The 27,409-nt window shown below is 39.4% G+C and overlaps 1 protein-coding gene across 1 annotated transcript in view; it reads right to left on the minus strand.

The window, feature by feature from the left end:
• Positions 1-5,991: 5,991 nt before the first annotated feature.
• LOC132381139 (copine-8-like) overlaps positions 5,992-27,409 on the minus strand; it is a 660,843-nt gene continuing 639,425 nt past the window's right edge. Inside the window, exons 19-21 of the mRNA XM_059950410.1 lie at positions 11,250-11,307; positions 8,838-8,911; positions 5,992-6,270 (exon numbers count right to left, since the gene is read on the minus strand). Coding sequence (XP_059806393.1) covers positions 6,082-6,270; positions 8,838-8,911; positions 11,250-11,307 — 321 coding nt within the window. The 3' untranslated portion in view covers positions 5,992-6,081. The remainder of the gene's footprint in view (positions 6,271-8,837; positions 8,912-11,249; positions 11,308-27,409) is intronic.

A 27,409-nucleotide genomic window follows, 5' to 3' on the forward strand; every position in this document is an offset into this window, starting at 1 on the left:
GCATAAAGAGGGAAGTGATAAAACAGAGGATTAAATGGTACGTTAATCATATATTTCTCAAGTGGTCCACAACCTTGTCATGGTTTGGAGATTTGCATGCCTCAATGACCCAGGGAGCCACGTTGACTGGAGTCAGGGCTTTATGCTTTGGCTGTTGTGGGGCCACCCATGCCAAACAGGTCAAAGGGTAGAGACCAGACTAAGAGTGGTAAAACAGTCCTCCAGATTTGGAGGTTCAGCTGAGGGGTAACAACCCTGACTAGTAAAACAAAATTGTAATGGAAACAGCAATGAAGAGTCCTTCTACATCTGAGTGTGATAGTATTCTTGAGTTTCCACTTGGGACTTGCATGACTGACTGTAGTGACAGCCAATCTACTGACATGATGAAGGAAGCCCTGAACACCACCAGAGATGGAGAACCTTCATTGGTGCTCCAAATGCCAGCAGACAAACAAGCAGTAAGTAATCATACATCACATCTTCAATAATGTCATTTTGAGATTCCAGCACAATGTTTGGAGAGTTGTGGGGATGTAGAAATGAAAGATGTCGCATGTTAAGATCATTTGTAATTGTTGGGATGCTGAATTCTGAAGAACAGGCCTAAACTTCCAAGCACTTTTACATGGCTGACATTCAGATGCCCCATGCTGAGTAAAACAAGTACCGGAATCAGATTCAGCTACTGTGATCTAGGCGTGAGCTTTGAAATGGAAAGCAGTATCTATGAGAAGCCAGGAACACAGAATTCATCTTTCATCAGCACACAGAGCTACAACAGTTGGAAATGGTCACTTACTCAGTCTCATCACTCTGCTCCAGAAACCAGCCTATTTCCAGCTCTTTTGAGATGCAAGGGAAAATGATAAATACAGACAGAGATAAGACTAGAAGCTAGGCGGGGGACATATGCAGAAAGCTGTCCTTGGCCATTTGTTGCTAAATGCACAGGGTAGTGAGGCGTAGCTGTTATACTTTCTTCTTCACATGTCATTCTATCAAAATCACTTAGGACATTTGGCAGAGGACAAATTCATACCTGACATTATTTATTTTCATCTTAAGGTTAGTCTCTTCCAGATTGCAGAGATGAAACCTATCCTTTCTAATAGCCATCAACAACCTTGCCTAAATTATATACACTTCTAAACTGTGAAATGCTTTGGAAAACTACTTTTTTGCTAGTCTGGGCCAACATTACAGACTTAGATATGAAACGTATTCCAAGCAGGCCATTACTGGCTTTTTTTTTCACAAATTCTCTCCATTTATCAGAAAAAGAAACAAAATGCTTATATCAAGTTTATATCAAGCTTATATCAATAAAGTTTGATGATCATTCTGATCTAAACACTAAGTCCAGATCTTTCACCATCTCTCTGCAACTAAGGAAGAAAATGATATGGCGATCATTTGTTCTAGGGCAATGATGAATGCTTGTCTACCACTACGGTCAGGTGTTGCTATGGTGCTAGAAAATGCTACAAAGCTACGACAACTCTGTACAATAGCTGATCACGGTTTTCATTCACAAAAAAATATTTTGGTAGCTCTGTGTGCAAGGGATTGACTGGGATCTGGAGTGCCTCTCAGTGGTGCCTGGTAGACCCACTCCACTGAATTTGCCCCAATTTTGGGAACATGGATAAACCAAGCTTTTATTTACTGTATCTTCATTGCAGATAAACCAATGCATGTATAAGCTGAATTCAGAGTTGGATTGTCATGTACAGTTGGTAATGATGAAGCATGGGTCTGATTCACTAATAACTACACTCAGAATGCTGCAAACCAAGACCCTTTTCACACCGCTCAATAATTGCATTTGTTGTAAATATGATTGCCATTGTAATAGATACCATGGGAAAGAGAAATTATGCTTTAGTGAAAAACAAGCTGAAGTTCAGGTCTGCCCTTTAAAAATCAACATCCCTTCACACTTAGTGGCCTTTAGGAAACAGCTTAATAGAGAATCATCAAAAAAATAAGGACAGGACTTTTTTTAACCCCTGTAATCCATGTCCAGAAAACCCAAAAACATTGCAGATGAATGAAAATTCCAGTTTGTAAAGCATGTTCAATTAGTCATCTGACAGGGCTTGCAGAAAGGACCATTTTATTTGGTGATGTCTCTTACTGAGCGGCTCAATATCATCAATAACGTTGTTGTCATATCCCTGTTCACATAAGTTGCTCCTCTTTTATGAAATTATCATTTTGAAAGCATAACTTTTACAATTAGAAATAAAATTAGTTGCTGTTTAATGTGATTTATGGAAACAATATTTTTATCATGTGATACTGTTCCTATCATTGTTCTTTCATCAGTTCTCAGAACAAGAGCATATAGTAGCACATCTGACTTTGGTTTTCGTATCATCAATGACTGAAGTCTTGAGATTTTTAACATTTGATTTGTTAAGATAATTCACATCATATGTGGTAATAAAGAATATTCCTTATAACTGAAGCCCAAACATTACCACTGAAATGGCAAGCTTGGTTAATTACTCAAATTAACATATGTAGATTAGGTAGGGATTTAAGAATGTTCAACCACATCCAAATGGCCATGAATGTCAATATTTTTCACATGCTGCTCAATGAAGATTCATGCAGAGAGATGCGATGCATGATGGGATGGAAAGAAAGCAGGCATGGAAACACTGAGACAAATGGTCTTTTCTGCTAAATTCTATTAATATTCATATTTTGGTGAATAATTACAAACATAAATTTTCTTCACACAGGTATGAATATAATACTTGAAACAGTATGTTCAAAGCAAACAGCTTAGTGCCTTAATCAGTACATTCCAGAAATATAGCTAATAGAATAAAAAGGGCCTATGCATTAATATTTGTTAGATTTCTGATTCTGAGAGAAAAGTACTGCCCAAGAGGTATTATTAATTACAGATCAGCTACAGAGGTATTTCATCTCCGTTGTTTCAAGGTTTATTCATAATTGCTGACATGAATTTTAGATAATTTTTTCCCAGTTGGAGGAAATTTTTCACTTGGGCTGAGAAAGTATAATATGAGATTATGAACTACCTGCTTCTATATTCATGGCTATTTATTAGATGATATCTACTCTAGCAAGTGGGGCAAACTTTGGCCTGGAATAAAGGGGAACATCAGCCTGTAATAAAAAAGGAAAGAAATGCAGGATAAAATTTAAACAAAACAGAAAATGCTGTAAACATTTAGTAGGTCCAACTGCATCTGTAGGAAAATAAGAGAAAACTGTGACTATTCATGGAACCAAACATTAGAGTACTCCAGTTGCTTCCGGTCCATAAAGGACTGACCTAACAGATATCCCACCATTGTCTACCAGCTGTAGGTCTCATTCACTCTGGCTGGAAAGCCAGGGTGAATTGCTCATGGAGCCTTGAATTAAAATACTGATTGATGTAGATGAATATAACAAGTCATTAAACTTTTACCATTAATCTATAGTTTTGAATACTCTATCAATTTAGGAAATAACACCAATGGATTTAGCACTGATTGGGTATAGAACCTATTTGTTCTTATCTTCTCTTCCAAAATCAACCACAAAAATTGCAGCTTGGGAACTGCTTCTGGCATTGGATTTGATAGATTAGTTTTCTCCTAATGTGCTGGTATGCCAGAGGCATCTGAAATCCACCAAAGCAGCCAAGGACTTTTAAGCTGTTGGATAAGAATCTTGAATAAAAGATAATACTAATAATGGTGGCCATAAAACTGCTGATTTATAGTAAAAAAAGAACCTCAATTTCAGATCAGAAATTTCCCTTACTCTGGCCTGCATGGCTCCAGATCTACATCAAAGCAGTTGGCTCTTGGCAATTAGTCTTGGCAATAGCTTCATGAGTAACTCAGATCAAAGGGCATCAGAGATAGGAAATAAATGCTGATTTTGCCAGAAATATTTATGAGTCGTGAATGAATAATAAGAAAAAAGGATCAATTGTGAGAACTTTGCTGAATCTAACTGCCAGTTGTAGGAAAGACGTGATGAGATTGATCAATACTGTAAACCTTATGCTCTAGAGAGACTTGATAAAGGAAGCTCTCTGTAAATGAATAATGTTTTTCAGGGCAATGTTCTACTCAGCAATTTTTCAAGCTACAATAGACCAGCAATACCTTGCATTGAAATTTCTTTCACTGTGACACTTCTCATTAAAAGTTTTGATGTACAAGGTAAAAACTTGTTATTTATGTATTGTTAAAGATTGGAAAATTTAAGTAATTTTTGTTGTATGTTAAGTGTTGATTTACATTAAGCATGTCAGACATTGTTATTAAGATTCAAGATTGTTTTTTGTCATTCATCAGTGTACAAATGTAAAGGAAAATGAAATGATTGTCACTCTGGATCCAATGCAGCATAATAAACATAGTAAGTATTAAGAACGTAATAAAAACACAACAAATATAAATACAAAAACAGTTCTACAAAATACAATGTGCAAGTGCAAAATACAAGTAACTGTTATATGCATAGACTGATTATAAGTACATGAAGTGACACTAAGTGATGTGTAGTGATGGTGTGCAGTGACTCTCCACAGCAAGTCATTCTAGAGCATAGAGGATCTAATTTAGGAAACAATATGGAAAATAGCTTTTCTTTGACACTTCAAAGACCAGGACATTAGGAACACTAGAGATGAAATTATTTCCATTCATATCCTGCAAAAAAGTTGATTACAAATTGGTTCAAAGTTGAATGGTGTAACCATCACTGCGGCTCATGAACCTATGGAATTTCAGGGAAAATAACATGTAGAAGTCTGATAGTGAGATGCAAAAAGGATTCAAAATGCCCGAGGCACCAACACATCTTAAAAGCAACTGAGCAGAATTCATGCAAATAATATGAATTGTGATTATAAATCTCTACTGTCTCAACACCAGCCCTGGTGGTGTATTAATGCTACTATATTTCTCATATTTTGCTTTGAAGTAAGTCTACATACAAAACATTTGTCATAGTCCAATCATTGATTGTCTCTATTATATAATGATATAATTTAAATGTAAAAAATGAGGACCACAATGGAGAGCTGGAATTAATGTACTTGGCCTAGAACTCACCATTAAAATAAAGTTGCTGATTTAGAAGAAAAAGACTTGACCATGATCAATTGGGACCTAAACAAAAAGTTAAATACTTTGGGGCAGAACTGTGAACCTTGGCAAGGAGTGTAAAATGGACAGCTGCCAGCTTTGCAATAGTCCCAGTTTTCCTGGAAAATCAGCAGGTGGCCAATTCATAATTGTTTTCTCCTATCTCTCCTCCTCACCAGGGAAGTTGAAAGCTCTGCCCTTTGTGGAAAAGACTGCTTTTCTGTTCTTTCTAGTTATCATCTTCATTCTCACATCTACCACATTTTATGAATTGGCTCCACTCAGATCACAGAATTCACAGTAAGCCATACATAACAGCTTTAAAATTGAACTGATTTGGTCTAAAGGAGCTTCCAAACAAATCACGCGATCTGCAAAACAAAAGCAACAGTAGATGCGGCAAACAATGACGCATGACAAGTTCCCATTGATTTTCCAAACAATTGGCTAAAAGAGCTTCGGCATTATATAAACCAGTTAGATTGTAGAAAGAATCAATTCGTAAACTTCAAAAGACAAAACAGACAATTTTCAAACAGTATCTATGTCATTAAAATATTCAGTAAGTAAACCACTTGCAAATCCTCAAATTTTTTCTGCATTTTTTTACTCACTATATTTCACATCCATTAGTTGGCTTCACTCTTTGAGTGGATTTATAAACCTTCATTTCTGAAAATCCAGTCCAAGTCTTTACAACCAAATCCAGAGTGCCTTGCAACTTTCTTTATTACTCGGTCTTCCTCAATGACTATAGAAAGGGTCCTTTATTTTGGTTAACCTCAGTCATTCAACACTTACTGCATTTGTAGAACAAATCATACAATTGAGTACATGAAATATCGCAAGAGGTTCTCTTTTCGTGGCATCTGACTACAGCAAAAGAGTAGCCAACATATTAAACATCACAAGCCACTCTTGGCAAGTCTAAGTATCCTGGAAATGGGGTCTGTCAGATCTGTGTATGAAGACCAAGGCCAGTAGGTGTGTATGGTGGTGGTGCAGGATTGGGCTTGATGCCTCGAGTTTTCATGTAGGAGATAAATTGGTCTGGGATCTCAGCTAGAACGTCCTTAGCCAGTCGTGCCATGCTAAGCACGTGATTTCCTGTGCGGTCAATGTAATCTCGAAACGGCACAAACTGAAAGGAAAAAAGATATTTAATAACACAGCCTTTTGGGGAAGAAACATTACTTCCAATTAAACAAAATTATTCTCAGCAGGTAGTGCAGACAATATTGAAATGACCAACTATGTGAATAATGCAAAACAGCACAAATTTAAGAGCTTGAATCATGTAGGCACTGCCTTGAATTAAATTGATGGTTCATACAGCATTATTACTTGATATAACTTTCAACTTTGCCAACATCACATTATCCCAAAGCACCAGAACATATCTAGATTTTTTTTTTCTCTGGATCATCCATATAGATTTCTTGGATTAGATCACAATTTTCCCATTGTATTATTTCAAATTTATCCTCAGGGTGTTTTTTTTTAAAGTTTGCCAGGTGGCCTATCACCAGCACTTCTCCCCACCCCACACACGCCCATTGCAAAATCCATCTGAGTTTTATTTGCTCATATTGACTTTATTGGGAAGAACAGCGGATGGTTGCTCAGTTGGTAAGCCAACCATTCTGCCAAGGCAGTGAAGTTGAAAGAGGCAAGCATTACTTGGGCTACATATTACTAATATAATATGTTATATACATGTGAGATGACCTTAAAGCTACAGAGCTTACAGCGAGGGGAAACTGCAACACTCTCAGATTCTAAACCGTTTTTTTAAATGATTATAGTAAGGGATACATTGCACATTACCTTACTGTGAAACTGTTCTGCAACTGATAAATTATTTAACCGTACTTATTCCCAGGGTTGTCTCCAAGACGGTATAAGTAAAGGCATACCCCATCCAATAACATGAGAATATATGCATACTTATCTTCTTCCCGTCCTATAATATTAAAGACATTTTATGCATGTCATTCCACATTTAAATTCCTTCAGAGAACCTATTCTGTCCTGCCTGATATTTCACCTGGCTTGTTTGAAAGGATACTTTTTTTTTTCCTGATTGCTTTATTCTACGTAATAGGATAAAGGGCCTCCATCTGTGCTGTAAATCTCTGCCATGCTTTCGACTGTGGTTCTTTCCTTTGAAATATTTGTATTCTGTTTAAAAGCCATTTAAATCTTGTTTCAGGTCTTGTGTATTTTATCCACTTCAATATAAGGAAAAGTGCTACACTGCTTTACAAATTCAGAAATTCAGATACATCCGACCAGTATCTGTGCAAACAAGCCAGTAACTTGTGATGCGGGGAGAAGCCCCAGGAAATGCCAATCACCACAAACTGCTGGGTGATCATAATTTGTGTCATTCGCTGCTTCTGAGAACAGCACTTACTTTTAATCTGCCTGAGAGTTTTATAAAGTTGCTGCACGTTCTCAGTAATTTCCCCCAGCCTTGCAAGTAACCTTTTAATAATGTGATAATTGTTAATGACTGCCAATCAAGCTCAGTGCCGTAAATGAATAATTAAAATTCTGATGACTCATTTCTTGAATTTGATATAGATTTTTTAAATTGCCATTTTGGAATTATAAGATTGTCTTTCTTTATCTTTTCATTGTATTTCTTTATTAAAGTCAATTACTTTTCCTCTCGTTAATCTTCCTGTGCCTGATCAAATTTTAAAATCGCTCTCATATACGGTCCTCTTTTTTGACGTTTCTCAATTTTTAATTCTAATTGGTGAAGGGTATAACCTGCTACTCTTGTTGTGTGCCTTGCCCTCTGATAGACTGTTGTCAGCTCTTACAGGGAATAAAAACCTTGAGTTTACAGGGTACTCGAATATTCCAGAACATACCAAGAGTCTTCAGCAACTTTCAGCCTCAATGTGGCATGCAAAGGCCATGATACTCGATGGATTTTGGAACTATCTTTTTTACCATACATCTAACTCTGCTGATCTTAAGTATTTTTTCAAAATTCGAACTTTGAAGAACATGCTACTTAAGAACATTATATATTTTACAAATGCTGGAAATCCAGAGCGGCACACCCAAAATGCTGGTGGAACTTAGCAGGTCAGGCAGCATCCATAGAAATGAATAAACAGTCAAAGTTTTGGGCTGAGACCCTACTTCAGGACCCATGGAAATGAATAAGCAGTCGACGTTTCAGGCCGAGACCCTTCTTTGGGACTTGAAGAAGGGTGTCAGCCTAAACTGTTGACAGTTTATTTGCTTCTGTGGATGCTGTCTGACCTGGTGAGTTGCTCCAGCATTTTTTGTGTGTTGCTTATGTTACTTAAGAATTTGGAGTGAGAGTAGGCAATCTGGCATTTCCAACATGCCCTGCCATTCATTAAACCTATGACTTATCTTCTAACTCAGCATTATTTCTCAGTTGTATGTACATGTCCCTTCATTTCTTTAATATTCAGAAAGCTATCAGTTTCCCTTTTGAATTAATGACTATATCTCCACAGCATATGGGTTTCTAAAACAACACTCCCTTCTCCTCAATGCAATTTCAAACTGGCCCCCATTTATGCTGGCACTGTATCCCTGGTATCATACTGCTCAACCAGGGGAAGCAACCACCCTGACAAGCATCATAAAAATTTTGCAAGCTTCAATGAGTTTGATTGAGTCACATACACCAGGCCGATTCTTCATCCAAACACATACCTGTACAATATCTCTCTCTGCGAGTTTCCCCCGTGAAGATATTCTGATATCATCTCCATCCAATTCCACCATAGCTATAAACAATGAATAACAAATTTTGCAGCATATGTAAGTTGCAGAAACTATCTGCTGTTGCATGATTCTCTTTTGGCTCACAATATCGTGTGGTTCAGGTGCACTGGCTGTTTTGGCAGCACACTTAATTTTACCTGTTAGCAAGCGAGCAGAAAATGCTGTGGAGGTTGATTTAGGTTTGTTGAAATCACTTCGTGCTATGGACATGAAACGTCTCATGGTTCTATCAATAGTCAGATTACCGACCAACTGCACTCATCAGTTTAAAACATGGTTATTCTGCTAAATATTCGGCATATTTGGCTTGATCACATTTGGAAAAAGAGGGTTTTCCTTTAGTGAGTGAGTCTAGGACCAGAGGGAGCAGCCTTAGATTAGAGGGACATCCATTTAGAACAGAGAAGAGCAAACCTTTCTTTAGTCAGAGAATGGTGAACCTGTGGAATTCTTGGCTATAGATAAATCATTGAGTCTATTTAATGCGGAGGCTGATAGGTTCTTGATTAATCAGGTTAGGGAAGAAGGCAGAAGAATGGGGTTGAGAGGAATAATAAAGTAATCATGATGGAATGGCAGAGCGGACTCAATGGACCGAATGACTTAATTCTGCTCCTATATCTTATGGTTTTATGCTCCTCCATTTCGCTGATGAGTTCCTTAATCTAACCATGACCTTCAATGGGTCTTGGTTCATGGGGTGCATGGAATAACATGGGTGCTAGATGCAGCATGGGAATTTTGGTGTCAGTGAAAGAGAGATGTAAAAGGGCAAATTAATTTGTAATGTGAAATAAGCCTGATAATAACTAGTTTTGAGTTTTCTGACAGGTGATTGAGTTAACTACTGACTTTACATTGAATAAGATTAATGTCTAGGTTAGGTTTGCACTAACTGTAGAGAATATAGTATGAGGTATTATTGCATTTCAATACAGAACTTTATTATCTTATTAGGTGAGCATAAGGTGGTCATAACTTGTAGAATAAAATTTTGCCTATTACTGAAGATAAATTAAAAAAATGTAAAACTTCTATGTTCCATTTAACAAAGGGAGAGAAAAATATATTGGAATTAAAAATGCTGGTTTGCAGCATAGATTTTATCTTTCATCCACACACACACATCTCTAATGAAAGGAGGACATAATTAGTGCAGGATCATACTCTGCTTGACATCTGTATGTTTCCGACACATGGCTTTAGCTACTTTTTATTTTTGAGCCTTCAGAATTCTGAGCACAGTTTCAGCTCTGCTTTAAGGTTGGAGTCTTTGACCGTTTGCCGAGAAATCGTACTAAACCTTGTTACTTTTTACATTACCAGCCTAAGTGTGAGCACCTGCATTTCATTGTGAGATTGAAGTGGAATTACATGTCAGTGCGCAAATGACATTACTTCCCTACCACTGCACCAACAGCTTTGCATTATATTTTTCTTTAATCCAAAATTATACAACTCTTTACCAAAAAAATACAGGAATAATTGATTAGGTGGCTGGCAGTTCAATGGCATGATTTATGCATTACTTTGAGATTTGATGTGAGAATTAATGGAATCTTAAGTCCATGTCCATCTTTTATCATCCAGATCTATATGCATTGAATGAATGTTAAAACTGCTTCCTAGCTGATTGGACTTTTATTACTTCAGGGCATTCAAGAGAGGAGAAAGGAAATAGATTTTCAGGTCATAGAATTGTGAGGTGTGTATCACAAAATATAAGCAATGCAATGCCATCTCAATTAATGGTGTATGAATTTAGGATACAGATTGTGGTGATCTCAGTCAATGGTGAAATTATCCCAACTATTCCCACTCTAATATACAATACTGATATTAATTACTTTTGGAAATTTGAGGTTTAAATTATAAGAAATATACTGATCTATATAGTTCAGTTCCACAGAAATCATTAAATAGCTTGAAGATTTATCATAAACAATTATCATATGTGATAATTGCTTACATGGAATATTTAGACAAACTGTTAAGATACATTGCTGAGATGCATTTTGTTGCAAAACGTTATTAAGATTAGATTAAAAGTATAGCACTCAATATTTTTATGTTCACATTATGGAGTAAATATCGCATGTGTACTTTAATTGCTGAGAAAAAGAACTTCATTTAATTAAGAAAAGGAAATGAATGCTCAATAGAATCAGCTACTATGCTATGCGTTTAACAACAGTATTTTTCCAAGGCTCCAGAAATTTCATTCATATTGTTAATGAGCAAGGTGCTTGATATTAAATTCCATATAAATTCACACTTCAGCTTTCTCTTTAGTTAAACTTTATAGATACTTCTTAATAAAAGTATGTGAATTTTACTCACCATCAAATTCTGCCTGTCCAACTCCAACAATTATAATGGACATAGGAAGTTTAGCAGCCTATATAAGGCGAAAAATAAAACAACAGATTGAGGACTTAGCTAATGGAATCAATTTAGGTCTGAAGAATTAATGTGACAGTGTCCTCTTTAACGACTGCCTTTAGTAGAACCTTTAGAAGTGGTAGCTGAAATTGTTGTGCAGAAGACAATTACTTGCAGTGGGTAGGTATATAGCAATTTTGGAAAAGACTCTATTTTGAAATTGTGAAAAATACCATGAAAGTCTTAGGACACATTAACTACACTGCAACCCAGAACAGACTAAGTAGATGATTGACACATCCCAATTTAATTGCACATAGTACCAATTCCTGAATATCTACTGACACTCATGTACTATGTCATGAGATTTCTAGACCCATGAACCACAGATTATACTTTCCAATATCCTTTGTATGCTGCTGTTTCACGTGTAGCTGTCATCACAGACCTTGACTTTATTTCAAATCAGCATACGTAAAGAGTGCTGCAGAAGTTCATAAAATGTCAGTTTAATTTCAGAGGGAAGGTCCAGTCGCTTAAATTATACAAGGTAACTGCTTTGATTACACCAGTACGTGTAAATTAAATTGTTGACTGCCAAGAAATAATTAGACATTTTCTGTTACCCATTCATAAACTATGTGTATGGCTGAGCAATTGTAACTAATTTTGAAAGTCTGTGTTAGCTGTTCATTATATATATATATAATGTTAATTGATTTTGTAAATTAAGCAATAATAAGTAAGTGCAAGCTAATGTATGCTTTAATAAAACATACAATTCTGGATATATATTCCAGTTCTGGGTATTGTTTCAGACTTCAAAGTCAGACATTCAGAAGACAGGCACCCTAGTTTTATTTCTGAGAGCTAGTCTTCTTCCTAACTTACTTGAGAGTAACAACATATGATTGGACAGGGTAGTGACGCAGTGGTTATGTTAATAGGCTAGTAACACATTCATAGAAACATAGAAAACCTACAGCACAATACAGGTCCTGTGGCCCACAAAGCTGTGCCGAACATGTCCCTACCTTAGAACTACCTAGGCTTACCCATAGCCCTCTATTTTTCTAAGCTCCATGTATCCATCCAGGAGTCTCTTAAAAGACCCTATCGATTCCGCCTCCACCACCATCACCGGCAGCTTACTCACCACACAAACTTGCCCCTGACATCTCCTCTGTATCTATTTCCAAGCACCTTAAAATTATGCCCTCTTGTGCTAGCCAGTTCAGCCTTGGGATAAAGCCTCTGACTACCCACACGATCAATGCCTCTCATCATCTTGTACACCTCTATCAGGTCACCTTTTATCCTCCGTTGCTCCAAGGAGAAAAGGCCAAGTTCACACTCAACCTGTTCTCTTAAGGCATGCTCCCCAATCCAGGCAACAGCCTTGAAAACCTCCTCTGCACCCTTTCTATGGGTTCCACGTCCTTCCTGTAGTGAGGTGACCAGAACTGAGCACAGTACTCCAAGTGGGGTCTGACCAGGGTCCTATATAGCTGCAACATTACCTCTTGGCTCTTAAACTCAGTCCCATGATTGACAAAGGCCAATGATCCATATGCTTTCTTAACCACAGAGTCAACCTGCATAGCAGCTTTGAGTGTCCTAAGGACTCGGACTCCAAGATCCCTCTGATCCTCCAACAGTCTTGCCATTAATGCTATATTCTGCCATCATATTTGACCTACCAAAATGAACCACCCCACAATTATCTGGGCTGAACTCCATCTACCACTTCTCAGCCCAGGTTTACATCCTATCAATGTCCCTCTGTAAACCTCTGACACTATCCACAACATCCCCAACCTTTGCATCATCAGCAAATTTACTAACCCATCCCTCCACTTATAAAAACTGCAAAGAGTAAGGGTCCCAGAATAGATCCCTGCGGCATTCCACTGGTGACCGACCTCCATGCAGAATATGATTCGTCTACAACCACTCATTGCCTTCTGTGGGCAAGCCAGTTCTGGATCCACAAAGCAATGTCCCCTTGGATCCCATGCCTCCTTATTTTCTCAATAAGCCTTGCATGGGATACCTTGTCAAATGCCTTCCATATACACTATGTCTACTGCTTTACCCTCATCAATGTGTTTAGTCACATCCTCAAAAAATTCAATCAGGCTCATAAGGCAGAACCTGCCTTTGACAAAGCCATGCTGACTGTTCCTAATCATATTATGCCTCTCCAAATGTTCATAAATCCTGCCTCTCAGGATCTTCTCCATCAGCTTACCAACCACTGAAGTAAGACTCACTGGTCTATAATTTCTTGGGCTATCCCTACTCCCTTTCTTGAATAAGGGAACAACATCCACAGCCCTCCAATTCTCTGGAATATCTTCCGTCCTCATTGATGATGCAAAGATCATCACCAGAGGCTCAGCAATCTCCTCCCTCACCTCCCACAGTAGCCTGGGGTACATCTCATCTGGTCCCAGTGACTTATTCAACTTGATACTTTCCAAAAGCTCCATCACATCCTCTTCCTTAATATCCACATGTTCAAGCTTTTCAGTCTGCTGTAAGTCATCCCTACAACTGCTAAGATCCATTTCCGTAGTGGATACTGAAGCAAAGTATTCATTAAGTACCTCTGCCATCTCCTCTGGTTCCATACACACTTTTCCACTGTCCCACTTGATTGGTCCTACACTCTCACATGTTATCCTCTTGCTCTTCAAATAGTTGTGGAATGCCTTGGGATTTTCCTTAATCCTGTTTGCCAAGGCTTTCTCATGGTCACTTCTGGCTCTCCTAATTTCTTTCTTCAGCTCCTTCCTGCTAGCCTTATAATTTTCTAGATCTCTATCATCACCTAGTTTTTTGAACCTTTCATAACCTTCATCTGAAGGACTGTAAAATTGCAAATGTCACTCTACTTAAAGGGTTAACATGTGAGGAGTTCTTGATGGCTCTTGACCTATAATCACTAGTGTTTTAAAAAAAAGAAGGGCCGGGGGGGGGGGGGGAGAGGAAATAATCTCATTGATACCTACCAAATATTTAAAAGTCCTAGATAGAGTGAGCATGAAGAGAACTCTTCCAATAGTGGGGGAGTCTAGGACCAGAGGATGCAGCCTCAATATATAAGGGCATGCCTTTAGAACAGAAATGAGGAGGAATTTGTTTAGCCAGAGGGTGGAATTCATGGCTACAAATGACTGGAGGCCGGGTCACTGCGTATACTTAAAACAGAAGCTGATAGGTTCTTGATTAGTAAGGGGGGGTCAAAGGTTATAAGAAGATGGCAGGGGAATAGGGTGGAGAAGGATAATAAATCACCCATAATAGATTAGTAGAGCAGACCTAATGGGCCAAATAACCTAATTTTGGTCCTATGACTACGATCCTACGATCTAAGACCAACAATTCAAATTCACATCATGACAGACAAGGACTTTAAATTCAAACAGTGAGGTGGAAATTAAGCTGAACATTAAACTTTAATAATGTTAACAATTGGCATGTGGAATTAAAATCTTGTCATTAGGGGAAAGAAAATGCCATTTTTACCTTGTCTGGCTTATATGTAACTCCAGACCCCACCAATGTGGTTGACTCTTTTTATTGACCTTGCAAGCATTAGCTTCAAGGGCAATTATGGATGGGCAATTAAAGTTGATAAATATCAATAAATTGAAAGCTTAGGGGAGGTTACTGAAGTTATTGAATCTTTCAAGATAGCTTGCACGTACCTGGTTGTTAATAAACTATTAGATACACATAGGAAGATCCTGTTCCTAAGAATATCATTAAAATACAATTCTAAGAGTTGCTTTGTTTTGTAAGCTAAGTGTTGTATAAATCAGTACTGTCCTATATTTACTGCATGACAAAGCAAGACTATACCTCTAATTGGAGAAATTTAATCCATTTATAATAGATGCTTATATGGACTTTTTATTTTATTGCCTATTTATCTTTACAACCATTGCCAAGATCAAAGTTCTTGCAGTGTCTATTTTTTGTAAAGTAGCAAGGATCAATAACCTGTTTAGAATTTCAAAAATGACTATAGATATGAAGCACTAATTAAAACTAAATTATGCATTGAAATTTATTGTATCGAATGAGAAGGAACTTATACAGTAGAGAAAGTATCAGTTCTGTGCCAGTATGAATCAGAATAGTCACAAGCTGTCTTAAAATAGACAAATTTATAACCTATTGTGAATCAGACGTTGAACTGGAGTGCAGTTGTTAGAGTTCAAGCATTAACAACCAATAATTCACTGAGAAGCATACAACTATACTCAATATTTTCAAAGCTTAAGAATATATTGTTGCTATTTCTTTGAGGAATATGTCAAAAGGCTTGGATTTCAATAGATTTGTGCTCCTTGTATGTTTTGGCACACAAAAGTCTAGGCAACATCCATGAAATCTGTACAACTAGTTTAGGAAAAGAAAATACATGAAGGTATCACATTGAAGATAAGTAGAGAAAATAAAAGCTTATGTTGGAGAAGCTAACTTGGTATGGATGCAGGGATAATGGGCTAACAGTAAACTGGGAGTAAGCATAAATGTGTCTTTATCTGCTTACCAGGATGTAACAGGTATCAGTGCTGGCAACTCAGCATTTGCAAGATATATTAGATGAAGGTACAAAGATAGATACAAAAGTTAGCTGTGAAGCATTCTACCTAAATGTTGAGAGATGGCAGAACTCTGAGATGTAGAGGGATCTGGTATTTTATCTCAAGACCCATAATTAATCAATTTATAGATACAATATATTATTAGGAAAGTTAACATTGTTTCTTGGTAAAGGAACTAAATACAGAAATAGTAAGGTTGTGCTTCTTTTATATTGGACATTGGTGAGATCACATTTGGAGTATTATGCATAACATTGATCTTTTTGTCGAATGAAAATAATGTTAATAGAGTAGTAGCAGAAAGATCAGAGAAGGTTTATGAGACAAATATCTGGAAAGGTTAATGCCATATGTGGAAATGTTTTGCATTCACAGGAGTGTAGAAGTGTTAGAGGGGACTTGATTGAATCATGTATGATCTGAGAGGTCTTGACAGGGTGGATTTGAAAGAAAAATATTTTATCTTGTGGAACAACCTAGGACTATGCGTCATTTAAAAGTAAGTGGCTGCCCATTTAGGATACAAAGAGGCAAAACAGTTTCTCTCACAATAAAGAGTTTTAAATTTTCTTTCTCAAAGGGTGAATGTTTTAAAGACAGAAGTGAATAGATTCTTAATTAACAAAGAGATTAAAGATTGCAGGTGAGAACATGGGACTGTAGAGTCAAGGTTACAACCTGATCATCAAATATTTAAAAAATGGGATTGATGAAGAATTAGTGATGATCAGCATGGACTGAGTGAGGTGAAAGGCTTGTTTCTCTGCTTCATCTCTCTATGAACTCTATCAATGATCTTGTGATGTAGAAAAGCATTCTCAAAGACAGAATGGTCTACAGCTGCTGCTAATCCACGTCTGTACTTTTTAAGTCAATTGTTAAAATAACCATATGACCATAAACTGCCTTCTCCCTGTAACCTTTGATGTTCTTACTAATCAAGAACCTATCAATCTCTGCTTTAAATATCCCTATTGACTTGGTCTGCACTGCCAAATTGCACAGAATGTAAAGTAACAGGTCATTCAGCCATCTTCTCCCTGCTGGTGTTTCTGCTCTCCCCACCATCACCACTTCCTTCCATTCCTCTCTTCCTCTGTTTGTTTCTGTGTGGTTCACCTCTCATTTTCAGACCAGCTGGGAGGGTGGGCAGGTAATGGCCAGGCATGCTGGTAGTTTGGGAGTCATTGTATTTAGTGCAGTGGGCTGTTGCACTGAGATCCGATGTGACAATGTTTTATGTGCGGTGTGTGATTAGGTTTCAGAGGCATTGGAGTCAGAGAATAACTCGCAAAAGGAAAAGAGGTAAATACTTTAATGGAGGAAAATAGCACAAGGAAATGTGGCCAGAAGAGTGAGTGATTTATCTTTGATTTGACTGACACACATCCGGTGCTCTGCTTTGCCTCCTTTTTGCCATATTGTTTTATGTATATTTACAAGGTAAATTACCCACTGACAGTAAGTTTGGCCACTTAACTGCACTAGTGACTTCCACTAATAACTTCATAAGAAATTGATTTTTTGTGAACCATTTCTCACTGAGACACAGAAAGCCAATTGCAACCTACCAATGGAGCATGATCTGTCATTAGCGTTCGACGCTAATTCCAGGAACTGAACACACGTTCTTTTCATCGGCGACAATGCAAACAAAAATCTCAGCATCCAACCCATTTTATGCTTCAGAGATAAGTTGAAAATTACCCCTGCTGTTTGCTGATAAAGTCTGATGTATTTTTACAGGGTTATGCTGTTATTTTCATGCTAGAATGAAGCAATTTTAGATGGGACTTTATATGTGGATCAGTAACCGTTTGGAATCAAATTGGTAATCCCACTCAGAAATGTGATTTTAATTACAGATGTGTTGCTATATGGAACTAATAACATAATGCCTAAAGCCTGTAATCTTGTTTGTTGTTATGTCCTAAAGTTGCCTAAGCAACCATAAACTTTCACTTTGATTCTTTTTCATCCAATTAAATAAATATTTACACTAGATTCTTTATAGCACAAGAGGCAGGTGTATTATCTACATCTTGAGTGTTGTTTCACAGTAAGTAACCTGTTCAGAATTTGTTATGATTTCCCATTTTGTCTATAGTTTGGATAACTGAGCAGTTCTTACTATTTAAACTTACGCTTGTTTCACATAAAATTACAGCATTAAGTCAAGGAAACACCAATTAGGAGAAATAATTAGTGGAAAGCATAAACAGGAGAGTAAAGAATGCATGCTGGAGCAAGAGGAAATTAATAGCAATATATTGGACCATCGCCAAAATATTCACACTAAAACAAACATCATTAACATTAGGCTCTGCAGGCAAACTCCTATAGTGAACAGACAGCCTTAGCAGAAGAACTAAATGAATACAGATGTATGTTTGATATCTAGACTTATTATTTTACTTTGTATTCCTGCAGAATTGAAATGGTTATGAGGCTCAAAACAATGGTTATTATTAAAATCAAAACCAATTTATATTCATAAAATTAAAATCACTTACAATAAATAAAATGTCATCTGGAGGTAATTTACTTTTTCTATTGATGCAATTATAGCAGGACAACTGATAATCACGAGGTGTCCAAATAATTTAATCTTGCCTTTGAAATAAAGCTACTGATTTTGAGTTTGTGTAAACTTGGTGAAGTTGAAAGGAAATAATAATCAGAAATTAATGGTGTTGATTACTTTCATCTATTTTCAATAAAATTGTCTCCAGGTGTTACATAAATGTAAAAAGACCCTTTCAGTTATTTCTTTGAGACTTTTACTTCCCCTCTAATATTTCCCATCATGGTTGTTGACCTGTCATATATTAGATAGTTAAAATACAATTTAGAATTAATTAATGTTAAGCAGGTCTCTTTTGTAAATATAGGAAAATGTTAAAGGAAGTAAAGTATTCTTGGAGAAGTGGTGAAAGTCGAAACAATTTCAACAATGTGAATAAAGAAGGTATTGACAGGAAGCCAAAATATTAATGATATAATTAAGTGAAAAAAATTAAAACTTCAGGGATAGTTGTGTACAACCACCTGTTACTCTGTGTGAATTGCTGGAATACATAAATAAAGCGTTTAGCATAGGTGGAGTTATTAACTTTGATTAAAGGTAATGGGGATTTTAACTTTTTTCTTGGCTGAGGTGAGCAGACAAGTTTGTGCCAGAATGACATTGAAGTTCTTTAGCAGAGTCATAATAGGTTTCTACAACATCTCCTGAATCAACACAGATGGGCTATATTGGATTTTACAGTGAGCCACATTGAAGTAATAGTTAGTCGACAGATTACAGGCATCAGTGTCTGTGCACTACAATACAGAATTTAAGAATGTACTGGACATTATATGCCTGATGTCTTTGAACAGGTCCCTCACCGGTATGCTTGTGGACCATACTAAATTTAATGGGGTCACCATTCTAAACTGAAATAAATATAGGTAAATTATTTGATTGCTTCTTGTTTTATTATGTGTTTACACAATAAAGAACTTCAGTTCCCATCTGCAAGGTGGGCGGTTCACCTGGAACCAGAGCTGACTTTGGTGAACTGGGAGCGTGTGCAAAAGTGTGGAGCTAGAAGCTATGACCGTTTCTTGTTAATAAATATGTTAACATTTAAACCCATGCAAAGTTTGTCTTTGTTAAAGAACAAGCATAACATGGTGCTAGAAGTCAGTGTGAGGTCTAAATACAATGCGTAAATAAATAAATAAAGCAACTAAGAAAGAGACGTTGTTTCCGACAGAGAGAAGTTGCCGCCCAGAGAGCATGTTGAGCATGTTGTGTCCTGAAGCTGCCAAAGTTTACCGGGTTCACCAAGAGAGACGCCCAAAAAATTCTGTAATGGATAACCCGCATCCTTCCACAGCAATGCAGTTTACCGGCAATCTAGCTGATAACTGGAAATGCTTCAAACATTGACTCAATATATATTTAGTGACGAGCAGAGCCAACGGGGCAGATGAAAAACTGAAATCATCTATCTTTCTGCATGCAATTGTTGAAGATGCTTTGGACATCTATGACAGCTTTCAAATTGATGAGACAACCTTCACTTTGGATACTCTGATGACAGAATTTGAGGAGTATTTTCTCCCAAGTAAAAACATCATGTTTGAAAACTATAAGTTCTTTACCCGTGAACAGAAACAAGGTGTCAGCTTTGACCAATACTTAGCTGAGCTTCACACACTCAAAGTCCTGTGAGTTTGGAGATTTGAGAGACTCACTAGTCAGTGACAAAGTAGTTTGTGGAGTCCCAGATAATGGGCTCAGAGAAAGCTTGTTCTGTGAAAAAGATTTGAAGCTAGAAAAGGGTATCAATATGTGTAGGGCAGCGGAGACCACACTAGCACAAGCCAAGGAGCTGCACAGAGCAGAAACAACAGTGCATGCTGTGAAAGCAGAGGGGCAGGGCAGAAGGCATTTTCAAAGCAACAGTATAGTAAAAAGGTAGGCTCAAACAGTAAATGCAGCAAATGTGGAAGCAGGCACAATCCAACAACCTGTCCTGCTTATGGAAAGTCCTGCAATAACTGTGGGAAGAAGAATCATTTTGAAAAGTGCTGTAAAGCTGGGGCTACCAAGAGAAAGGAAAACACAGTTGTTGAGGAAGTGGAGGAAGTCTTTGTAAATTCCCCGCAGACTGCTGGTGCTGGTAAAACAGAATTGATTGTTCCAGTGACTGAATGAGTTAGTAATTCCATTCAAGCTTGACACTGGAGCCCAGGTGAATTTGTAGCCCATGGATGATGGTAAGACTCTCAAAGTAAAGAGCAAGATATGTCCAGTGAAGTTAGAAGTGACAGGCTATACTGGAGAGAATGTTCCAGTGAAAGGGGGTTGTACAGTGACCTTCATACACAAAGGGCAGCACCTAGAAGCCCAGTTACTGATTGTAGATAAGAAATTACAGCCAATAATAGGCATGTGAAAAGCTCAACCTGGTGGAAAGGGTGTTGGTAGTGGCCTCACAGACCAAAGGTGACCAGGCAATGCTCAACAAAGCACACACAGATGGATTTGAGGGTTCAGATGCTTACCTAATGTAGCTCGAAAAACTTGTTACAGCATCTATGAGAGTTCCAGAGTGGTTATGGAAGAGAAGCACAAAAACTCCGGTTTCCATAGACATCCATTTCAGCTACACCAGCTTGACGGTCAGGATGCCAGTGTTGAACAGAGAGATCACGACGAAGAAGTTGCCAGTCTTGCTTCTACATCATGCAGCTCTGGTTCAAAATCTGTCTCTCATCAAATTTCAGTTGAGAACTAGAAATCAAATATATCTCCATGATCCTTTTGGAACTTGAGGAGGAAAAATAAAAAGGAAGATGAAGAGATTGCGGTCAGCACAACAGCAACAGTTCTATACAAGCCACCAGGAGAAGTTGATATCTATGACACACAGTCAACAGGGAAGCTCTGTGAATGGAGACAGAACCAGATGGAACTTGTGCCAAGACTCACTGACCACATGGATGTAGTTCAGAGCTATGTTCGAAAATTTGCATGAAGGACACCCGGGTACAGTCAATATGAAGAGTCTCGCCTGGAACTACGTGTGGGGGGCAGGAGGAGATAAACAGATTGAAAACTTGGTCAAAAGCCAAAAGTTCAAATTGCAACCCCACAGGCACCTCTACACTCGTGGCAGAGACTGTTACCACCATGGCAAAGAGTACATATTGACTTTGCTGGGCCATTCATGTAAAATCCATGATTCTGATTGCTGTGGATGCTCATTTGAAGTGGCTGGAGGTTATACCGGTGAAGTCTACCACTTCAGCAAAGACTGCCTTCACCCTGAGGACTATCTTCACCAGAAATGGCTTACCAGAAAAAACTGCGTGACAATGGACCACAATACATGTCAGAAGAATTCTGACTGTTCCTGAAGAAAAATGTCATCAGGCATTTCAAGTCAACTCTTCACACCCGGCAAATGAATGGCTTAGCTGAAAGGTTTATCCAAAGCTTCAAGAAGTCCATTAAAGTGATGGACTAGGAGGACATTTCTCTACAGCACAAGGTGGACAACTTCCTTTTTGTGTATCAGAATTCTGTTCATGTGGTGACAAATCAAACACCAGTGATATTGTTCATGAGCAGGAATCTGAGGGCTTGCATAGGCCTCCTGAAACCAGACCTATGGAAGAAGAAGAAGAAAGCCCTGAACTCTGAGTGGAATCATTGGGACGCTGTTGTGATGGTGTTTTTTTTAGTAGGCTTTCTTGTTTTTACTAGGCCAAGTTGCTAGCTGGACGCTCAACCCAGCATGGATGGAAAGTGTGCAAGGGACCCGGCTGGATTCGAACTCGGGAGCCTTCGATCTGAAGTCGGGCGCTGATGCCACTATGCCACCAGTTGGCCAGATCTATGGATGGGAAGTACAAAATAATCAGTTCAGCCAGTTGTCAAGTGAAGCAGTAAGGAGCTTCGAGATCGGACAGGAAGTCCTAGCGTGCAATTACTGAGAAGACAAGTTGACTCCTGGTAGGGTAGCTTTGAGAACTGGATCGCTAATACACACCATGGGTGATGGGAATCAGACATGGAAACGTCAGGTGGACCAGGTACTGGATGCTCAACTGAAGAAAACAACTGAGTCAACTGTTTCCAAGAAGACAAACACATTACTGTCACCAGACTTACCTCTCAGTGATGATGTCACTGACAGTAATGTGACACCAGAAACTGAGAACATTGTCTCCGACAAGACACTTACCAAACCTGATGCCACTCCACAAGTCCAGAGGTGCTATGCTGAAAGAAACAGAGGGCCACCAAAAGACTGAATCTTTAGAACTGTGGAGTTAGTTGTGGACTGTTATTGTGAAAGGGTGTTTATTTGGAATATGGGCTTCTGGAAGGGAATTGAATGTTTTGTACATATATAGTTTTATGTAGCATTAATCTAAAGGGGAGGAAGCATAATGTATGATTTCTTTTGAAACAATGACAACAATGAGCCCCCCTCCCCTTTAGCACTATGTATCAATCTGCTGTCAATGTATGTGCATTGTTTTCTCTCTCTCTCTCTCTGAGATCTCTCTCTCACCCATGTTAATACACCAGTTAAAGCCAGCTCCTGTGTGTGTGATAAAATAGGCTCCATTATGAGGCAAAGGGAGTGAATTATGGTCATACAGCAAGATCAAGAACAGAGTCAAAAGTACTGGATCTTGCCAGAAGGACATGAAAGAAATGAACACATAGATCAGAATTCTGAAAAGGACACAGGTATTAACGCATCAAGTGTAAGCAAGACATCTGCAGAAGCAAATAGCTGTACAAAAGGGATCATTAAGCTATCACAGAGCCAGATTGAGAGTGGCAGAGTGAATAAGAGACTATTTGCTTATTACAATTGAAGTTAATGTAAATATCTTTGCTGGAAAGCATTATTGTGTCTTGCAGGCTTATAAGGACATACTATTGTATTTGTTTTCTTTATAGGTGGAAGATGTGTTGTTATATGTGTACATAATAAAGAACTTCAGTTCCCAACGTGCAGTGTGCAAACAAGAGTTGACTTTTGTGAACTGGGAGGCTGCGCTAAAGAGTGGAGCTAGAAGCCATGATTGTTTCCTGTTCATAAATGCATTAGCATTTAAACCAATGTAAAGTCTGTATTTGTTAAAGAACAGGCATGACTTTTCTCTTCATTTTCTTCAGCCATAATACTATAACCTAATTGTGATACTGTACCGTATGTTCAAGTACACATGTTGATCAATTTATGTACATTATATGTAAAACACTGTAATGCTGTTGACTTTGTCATAAGCACCTCTGATTTATGAATCTGTTTTTAGGTGTTTTTTTTTGCACAGGAACACACTATACAAAGATACCTTGCCCAGCTTTTACAAATTTCAAAATTTTGTTAAGCTAATACTTTCCAAGAATGTATCACTGTCACAAATCAACAAATACATATTAATTTATTATAAACTCAAGAAAGTCTGAAAATGCTGGAAATCCAAAGCAACATACATAAAAAATTGGAGGACCTCAGCAGGTCAGGCAGCATATATGGAAGTACGTAAACAGTTAATGTTTCGGGCTGAGACCCTTCATCATAGATGTTCTCTGACCTGCTGAATTCCACCAGCATTTTGTATGTGTTGTCAATTTATTATTTCTATTTGTTTTAAATAAATTTTATTAAAAAATGTAAATCCTTACATAAAGTCCGCAATCATCAGGTACAATTGTTCAGTGAAGAGATGTCAAAAGGCCATCAGGATAATTTGGAGAAGGGGCTCTGTGATCTGTTGCCTAAGCAATAGTTCCTGTTTGTAAACACAAGGAAATCTGCAGATGCTGGAAATTCAAGCAACACACACAAAATGCTGGTGGAATGCAGCAGGCGAGGCAGCATCTATAGGGCGAAGCACTGTTCATGTTTCGGGCCGAGACCCTTCATCCATAGAAATGGCGATTGCACGCATGGATCTGACGGAGGATGAAATAATGGACAGGTCCATTGCAAATGGAGAAAAAGGTGTCCCAGAGGCATGGAAGGGATTGTGATAGGGACACCAGGTACCTCCTCATGGCGAAGAGTGTCACCCTCAGAACTCAACGGCAGAAACAACGGGAGGCAGAGTCAATTAAATGTGAGTACCTGGGATCCTCGTAAGGTCCAAACTGAGAAACTCGAAAACAGATCCTGAAGCCAACTGGAGTCAGTTGGTGGCGGAGACACGTTCCAAGGAAGGATATATGGCTGTAATAGTGGGTCTGGGTCAAAATATGATCGAAAAGTTGAAGGGCCGAAGAAATTATAGAAAGGGAGCAGCGAGAGAGGGTTTCATTGAACTTCCGTCGAAGAGAAGATTTAAATTTCTTCAGTGTAGGCATCACTGGCCGAGGCTTCGCAGTAGTGAATTTAAAAAGCAAACATGGTCTCGGCCTGAAACATCGACAGTGCTTCTCCCTATAGATACTGCCTGGCCTGCTGCATTCCACCAGCATTTTCTGTCTGTTCCTTTTTGCAGACTGTTCCACCTCACAGCATGTCTGAGACAGCTGGGCCTAGGTTTTGAGTGGGCCTGTGGGACTACAAAATTAAATGTAGCCAAGAACCAACGTGAATGAGATTTTAGACATGTTGATTTAGCATCCTAATGGTCTGAAACAATATAATCAAGCACAGTATAGTTAGTGTTTGAAAAGGAGGAAAATGAAATTTCTACAGGGATTCCAGATTTAGATAAGGTTGACTTCAACACTGTGGTGAACTACATATACCTGTCTGGACACACCCCCTGCTGACTGCTCCTGTAGCTCTTCCTACAGACCCCGGTATAAAGGCGATTGAGGCCTGAGCCCGGCCTCTCAGTCTCCAGGATGTAGTATGGTGGTCAGCCACTGCTTGTTCCTTCTTCCGGTCAATAAAAGCCGATACCTCGCCTTTACGTCTCAGAGAGAGTTATTGATGGTGCATCAATTTTATTGACTGGAAGTTTTAAAACATGGCATATGACAGGCCCCTACCACCACTCACTGTCAGGAATCCTCAGTTTGGTGTGTCTTCGCCACATACCCCGCTACTGACCACATACACGTCCCACACAGCACTATGCCGACAGCTGCGCTACCGATACCACTTGCAGCCTCTCCACCCTCAACGTCCCTCCCCCACCGCTGTTCGCCAACCTGACCCCCGACTGTAAACCTGTGGCAACTAAAAGCAGGAGGTACAGCGCGGTGGACAGGGCCTTCATTCAGTCAGAGGTGCAGCGGCTGCTTGGGGAGGGGATCATTGAGCTAAGCACAAGCCCTTGGAGGTCCCAGGTGGTTGTTGTTCGGACGGGACAGAAAAATAGGATGGTTGTGGACTATAGTCAAGCCATCAATAAGTTCACGCAGCTTGACGCGTACCCCCTACCCGCATCGCGGATATGGTCAACCAGATAGCTCAGTACAAGGTGTACTCGACAATAGATCTGAAATCCGCTTATCACCAGCTCCCCATCCGCCCAGAGGACCGCCCCTACACCGCCTTCGAGGCGGGCGGCAGGCTCTATCACTTCCTGCGCATCCCATTTGGTGTCACAAATGGTGTCTCAGTCTTCCAGAGGTAAATGGACCGGATGGTGGACCAGTGCCAACTGAAGGCCACATTTCCCTATCTGGATAACATCACCATCTGTGGTCACAACTAGCCGGATCACAACGCCAACCTCCAACCATTTATCCAAGTGGCCGAAGCCCTGAACCTTACTTATAATAGGGACAAGTGTGTGTACGGAACCACCCGACTCGCTATCCTTGGGTATGTCGTGAAAAACAGGGTCATTGGCCCTGATCCCGACTGTATGCGCCCCCTGTTAGAACCCCCTCTTCCCACCACTTTCAAAGCCCTCAGACGGTGCCTGGGCTTCTTTTCCTATTACGCCCAATGGGTCCCCCATTACGCAGACAAGGCCCACCCCCTGGTCAAGTCTACCACTTTCCCCCTCTGCCAAGGCCTGTGCGACCTTCTGCTGCATTAAAGGGGACATTGTCAAAGCAACAATGCATGCGGTGGACGAGACCGTTCCCTTCCAAGTAGAGAGTGACGCCTCCGATTTTGCGCTTGCTGCTACCCTCAATCAGGCAAGCAGGCCAGTAGAATTCTTTTCTCGTACCCTTCAAGGCTCTGAAATTCGGCACTCCATGGTGGAGAAAGAAGCCCAGGCCATAGTGGAAGCTATTAGGTACTGGAGGCACTATCTCGCTGGCAAAAGGTTCACCTTGCTGACCGACCAGCGCTAGGTTCCGTTCATGTTCAGCAACCAACAGCGGGGCAAAATCAAAAATGATAAGGTTTTGCAGTGGAGAATAGAACTCTCCACCTACAACTATGATATCCTGTACCGGCCTGGCAGACTCAATGAGCCCCCTGATGCCCTATCCTGGGGAGCGTGTGCCAGCGCACAGCTCGACCAGCTATATGCCCTCCGTGCACATCTTTGCCATTCCGGGGTCACCCGATTTTACCATTTTGTGAAAGCCCGGAACCTGCTGTACTCCCTGGAGGACATCAGGACGATGACCAGGGACTGCCAAGTCTGCGCGGAGTGCAAACCACACTTCTACCGTTCTGAAACAGCGCAACTTATCAAGGCCACCTGCCCCTTTGAGCGACTGAGTGTTGACTTTAAGGGCCCCCTTCCCTCCACCGACTGCAATGTCTACTTTCTCAACATTATCAACGAGTACTCGCGGTTCCCCTTTGCCATCCCCTGCCCCGACACCACTACCACGTCCGTCATAAAAGCCCTGCGCCAGCTCTTCACTCTGTTCGGATATCCCTGCTATATCCACAGTGATAGAGGGTCCTACTTTATGAGTGACGAGCTGCGCCGGTACCTGCTAGCTAGGGGCATTGCTACTAGTCGGACCACGAGTTATAATCCCTGGGGAAATGGACAGGTGGAGAGGGAGAATGCCACAGTGTGGAAGGCCACACTTTTAGCCCTTAAGTCAAA

This window comes from Hypanus sabinus, chromosome 25, assembly GCF_030144855.1.
Source record: "Hypanus sabinus isolate sHypSab1 chromosome 25, sHypSab1.hap1, whole genome shotgun sequence".
NCBI lineage: Eukaryota > Metazoa > Chordata > Chondrichthyes > Myliobatiformes > Dasyatidae > Hypanus > Hypanus sabinus.